General features: G+C 55.1%; 1 protein-coding gene across 1 annotated transcript in view; it reads left to right on the forward strand.

Annotated features, from left to right (window-relative positions):
- UNC13A (unc-13 homolog A) overlaps nt 1-5,574 on the forward strand; it is a 97,167-nt gene that overhangs the window by 45,651 nt on the left and 45,942 nt on the right. Inside the window, exons 8-9 of the mRNA XM_045299252.1 lie at nt 562-597; nt 4,271-4,478. Coding sequence (XP_045155187.1) covers nt 562-597; nt 4,271-4,478 — 244 coding nt within the window. The remainder of the gene's footprint in view (nt 1-561; nt 598-4,270; nt 4,479-5,574) is intronic.

The following is a 5,574-nucleotide window of genomic DNA, read 5'->3' on the forward strand; positions in this document are numbered from 1 at the left end:
GTGACCTCGAACAATGTCCTTGACCTTGAACGGTGCCCCCGCCCCTTGCCCAGTATTTACCCTCCTCCCCCAAGTCCCTCTGGGGTTACCCCCGTTTCACAGAGGAGGCAGCCAAGGGCCACAGGAATTGGGGTTCCGCCCTAGGGCATTTTCAGAGATGGTGAGCATTGGGAAAAGGGGGGGCGGGGTGTGCAGGAGCTGTGGCTCTCTCCCTGTCCCTGATGAACAGCGGCTGGGAGGCTTGGAGACAGTCACCCCGCCTTTCAGAGCATGAAGTCAAGTAAGGAGAATGGCAGATCCCTTCCCACCAGGGGTGTTTCGAAGCTCAGGGCAGAGGCCAATGCCTCTTGGCCCCTCTCTGGCTAGGCCTCTGTCCTCGATGAAAGATGGGGATACACCACCTCCCCCTCAAGATGGTGAGGGCTCAGTGAGGGGCGGCCTGACCAGGGCCAGCGATTTTCCTCAGACCTGGGGAGGAGGGCTCCTGGGGCGGGGGAAGGGAAGGGAGGAGAGGCAGTCTGCCTGCTCCCTGTGTACTATCTCTGCCCCTTCTCTTTGTAGGCAACTGGAATTATTTTGGCTGGGGTGAGCAGCAGAGTAAGTACTCAGCTTTTATTCTGGGTGGTCACGGGGAGGTGGGGGCCTTGGTGACCCTGAGGCCCCCACTGGACTGTGCAGGGAAGTGGGGAGCTGGTAGAACCCCATCCAGTGCCCAGGGGCCCGTCTTGGAGTTCCTGCTCTGCCTGATAGGCAGTGGGCCCCCACCACCAGGTGGGGGCATGCAGCCGGGAGGGGTGGGCATTTAGACTGGAGACCTGCCCTGTCTCCAGCTGGGCACTGTGTACCCCACCATCCTGCCCTCTCCCCCTGCTCCCCATGTATAACTTCATCTCCCTCCCTGTGACCCCTTGCCCTTTTTGTCTCCCGTCTTCCTCCTCCGCCAGGAAAGGCTCTAGTGTCACCCAGATGGTGGGGGAGGGGAAAGGGGAAAGGTCTCAGACGCAAGGGCTGGACAGGGACCTTCAGGCAGATGTCCCGGCAGAAGCCTCAGTCCCCAAAGCACCCCCGCACGCTCACACACACCAACCTTTCTGCCCTTTGCCTCTGGGGGAAGGCAACATGGCCTTGCCTCTGAACGCCCATTCTTCTCCATTGTGTCTGTTTCCCTGCCTGCCCGCTCAAGAGGGTCATGGAACTAGGGCCTTGGCCCTTTTGCGCCCACCAGCAGGAGGCCTCTGCACTCCTTCCCCACAGCCTGATGAGCCAGCCCCACTCTTTTTCCAGGACCAGGCTGACGGCTTACAGATATTTCAGTGGAAAAGACAGTCTACCAAAAACACAGTGGCTAGGGAGCCGTCCAGCCAGAATCGGCATTGACAGGCAGGAGAGGGTGGCTGGGGAGCAGTCACATTCACCACCAAGCGGATGAGACCATCCGTCAGCAAAGGCTTTTTTTCTTTTTAATTAAAACCAGTTTGTCCAGAGTTGATAATGGGGTCAAAAGCAAAGACAAGTTGGCCCAAAGCAGGCCATTGTGTTTTTAAAAAAAATTTTTTTTTAAGTCAGGACTGGGGCCGATGTGCAGAATGGAGTCACCAGAAACGGGTGGTTTGGCAGTGAGTTGGGTTTGGGTTTGGAGGTCTCCCTTTGGGAGTGTCTCCCTTCCAAACACAAGGAGTCCTTGACACTGCCATAAGGCATCCACACACACACACGCACACACACACACACACACACACACACACGCATGCACACATGCGCACACATTCCACGTGACAGGAGTCAGCAGGTCCATCTCGCCGGCCGGAGATTTGGCAGCCTGGAGCTTCTCTCTCGTTCTCTCTTCTTTTTGGACTGTGTCCCCCTGCTTTCCAAGAAAGAAAGCCAAGTTCTTATCTATTCTTTTAGCATACAAGTAGCACGCACATCGTTGTCAGAACGCAGAGGAGACGATAGGTGCATGGCATATGCCGCAACCCTAACGAGACAGGATGTCCTGGCGCGTGCCATCACCTGGCTCGGCCTAGAAAACCGTGCTGAGAGAAACCGGTCAGGGTCAGCTGCACAGATACCGCATGATCTCACGTTTGTGAAGCGAGCAAATCTGTGCTGTTCTTGCCGGTTCATTGCCACTGAGTGGTGTGGACTCACGGCGACTGCTGTGTGCCGCCGCTGACGACTCCACCGCGGTCTCCCGTTGCCCTTTGGAAGCGGATCCCCAGACCTATCTTTCAGGTGCCTCTCCCGGGTGGGGAGTTGTGGGGGTGGGGCTTGAAGTGCCAGTCTTTCTGCTCAAACTCATTCCCACTGAGTCCGTTCCAACTCGTAGCGACGCTGGGAGCCCTGGTGGAGCAGCGGCGGCACCTTGGACTGCTAACTGCAAGGTCAGCAGTTCGAAATCACCAGCCGCTCCACGGGGGAAACTCAATGGCAGGGAGTTTGAGGTTTTGTGTTTTTGTTAAGTCTTTCAACTACTTGTCAAGCGCTTATCCATGTGCGCTACCAGGGTCTCATGTAAATCCGTATGGGCCCATCGCCTGTCATGGAGTCCATCCTGGCCCATAAGGACCCTAGACAAGTGTGGTGTCTCAAGGCTGGAAGTCTTTATGGGACAGAGAGCTTCATCTTTCTCCCACCAAGGGGCTGGTGGTTTCAAACTTGTGACCTTGTAGTTACTGGTTCAACACTTACCTGCCAGTGCCACCGGGGGACCCTTAAATATATGTATTAAAAAGTCCCCTGCTGACAGGGTGCAACAGGGCAGAACTGTCTCTGTGCATCTCCAAGGGTGTAAATCTTGAGGGGACTACAGAGCCTCGTCTTTCTCCCAAGAAGCAACTGCTGTTTTCAGACTGCTGACCTCGGCGTTAGTAACCCAACGTGCCATTCACTAGGCCACCTGAACTAACAAAATCACAGCTAGCCCATCAGTACTGACTCCTAGTGACCCTATAGGACAGAGTAGAATTGCCCTTGTGAGTTTTGGAGGCAGGAAATCATATGGGAGCAGAAAGACTCATCTTTCACCCAGAGAGCAGCTGGTGGTTTCGAACTGCTGGTCTTATAGTTGATAGCCTAACCCATTACCCACTGTGCTACCAGAGCTCCTTAAACACATATGCAAACCCAAACTCACTGCCATCGATTCCAACTCATCGCCACCCTCTAGGACAAGGTAGCACTGTCCCTGTGAGGTTCCAAGACTTCAACTCTTTACCGGAGTAGAAAGCTCAGTTTTTCTTCCCGAGAGTAGCAGGTGGTTTCAAACTGCTGACCTTTCAGATCTCAGCATAATGCATAACCACTATGCCATCAGGGCTCCAAATACATATATAGAAACCAGAATTTAGTTGTGGCTACCAGAGATGGGAGGGAAGAAGAAAGAAGCGTGTTGAGTTGATGCTAACGGTGGCAGAATAGATTGGAAGAAGACAGTAAAGATGGCCTGCCCACGTGGTCACCGAGTGACCGGGCATGCTTTGCTGCGTGGGTTTCCACTACATTTGGAAAAAGAACCCCAAGGCTCGAAAAGGCCTAGAACGAGTGGACAGTTCCTGACCCCCTGCTGCCCAGGTGCATGGCTTTAGATTTCGAGTAACTCAAAAATAACTTGAACAAAACATAACACATCTTTTTTTACTAAGAAAAACCAAACCAAAACGTCCTGATGCTACATTTTGGTAATGGCCTCTGGATGTGTGGTGGCCTCGCCAAATTAAGAGTGTAGTTCCCTTGGAAGGAGGGAGCCACTGCCTTGCCACAATCTCTTTGCTTCTGCTGATGTGAGTTTGGGTCTATGTCCCTACTTCTTGAATCCTCAGGAACTACCTGAGTTCTGCCTGAGAGACTTCCAGCTTCCCCCGAGCACTTGCATACTTACCTCCCTTGAGGGGGAGCTCACTGCCTGATGCAAAACCCCATCTCATTTTTGGAGCCTCCCATTTGGCAAAGGCCCTCCTCCTCCTGTTGAGCTGAAAGATACCCTCTAGTTTGTCCTTTCCCTCCTCACATTATAAGGCTTCCCTCGAATCCTACCTTGAACTTCAAGGTCCAGGTTGGTCCAAAGCAGAGCTTTCCCCTCCCTTACTCTAAAGCATATGCCTTTATTAACATGACCCGTAATCCTTCATCTGTTCTGAGCAAAGTTCCTCCTCTTGGGTTAGCAGTCAGTGAAGCCTCCCTCAGCCTGGGAGTCTGCACAGGCCCCCGCGGCGTGCCGTCGTTCTCCTGGTCCTCCTCACCCTCCCCTCCTCCTTTCATTCCCTTCCAGATGATGATCCCGACAGTGCAGTGGACGATCGGGACAGCGACTACCGAAGCGAGACCAGCAACAGCATCCCGCCCCCGTATTACACCACATCCCAACCCAACGCTTCCGTCCACCAGTATTCCGTCCGCCCACCGCCCCTGGGCTCCCGGGAATCCTACAGTGATTCCATGCACAGTTACGAAGAGTTCTCAGAGCCTCGGGCGCTGAGGTAGCCCCTTGGGCAGGAGCAGGGGGAGTGAGAGGCAGAGGTGGAGGGGAGGAGGGTGGCGAGGACTGGCAGACCTGGGAGCCTGGCGCCAGCTCTGACTTGCGGGTTCTAGAGCCCTTTCTTTGCCCACAATCTTGCAAGAAAATCCTTAATGCAAATGGGTCTGTTGGGGCAGAAGAAAGCGGGGAAGTTACCAGGCCCCTGAGTGGTTCCCCTGAAATATGGGGGCTCCGGGCACTCCCTTCAAACGCCGCTGCTCCTGCTTTCTCTCTAACTGGCTGGCAAGCAGGGAAGAGATGAGGCTAAATGGGTGGCGGGGTGGGGCTTCAGGGAGGACACTGTGAGGCGCCCTGGAAGCATAGTGGGCTCTGTGTTGGACTGCGAGCCATAAGGCCAGCAGTTCAAAACCATTGGCTGCTTCAAGGGAGAAAGAGGAGGCTCTCTCCTCCCATAGAGTTACAGCTGTGGAAAGCCACAGGGCCAGTACTGTCCTGTCCATGAGGGTGGTTGTAAGTCAGAATCCACTCAATGGCAGTGAGTTTGGTGTTTGGGTTTTAAGAGTGAAGCTTCTTGCTGTGGGAAAGGCTCCCAGGGAGCGGCTGGTGGATGGGTGGCCCCTGGTGGCCCTGGGTCCCGGGTCCTGGGCCTCTACCCAGGAGGCATGAATCCCGCGCAATCGGACTGCGATCAGCCCTCCTTGGAAAGCAGCTGGTCCCTGCACCGGCTGCACAAGTGGGTCCCCAGCTCCCGTGGCCCGCCTGCTGCCTGGTGCCTCATGCTGGCCCTTGCGTCTCAGAGGTGGTGGCCATCCCCACTTGATGCCCACTTTGCTGCCCCCTGGCCTCCCAAGCCCTGGTTCCTGAAGTAAAACAGGACACTCAGCAGGTACAGCATGTGGAGCCGGCCACTGAGGACAGAGTCTGGGAGAGTTACTCAGTGACCAGTAGATTAACACATGGCACCTACCCTGGGGTCAGGGGCTGACCCTGCGCCCTGCGTGCGCTCAGTGCGGGTGCCGTGCTCCCCCCACCCCCTTCATCTGTTTCCTTCTCTGGGTGGGGAAGCTATTGATCCCATTAACCAGATGGGAACTTGA

This window comes from Echinops telfairi, unplaced genomic scaffold (genome assembly GCF_000313985.2).
Source record: "Echinops telfairi isolate 266 unplaced genomic scaffold, ASM31398v2 ScPeMD7_7457;HRSCAF=8495, whole genome shotgun sequence".
NCBI classification, from domain to species: Eukaryota; Metazoa; Chordata; class Mammalia; order Afrosoricida; family Tenrecidae; genus Echinops; species Echinops telfairi.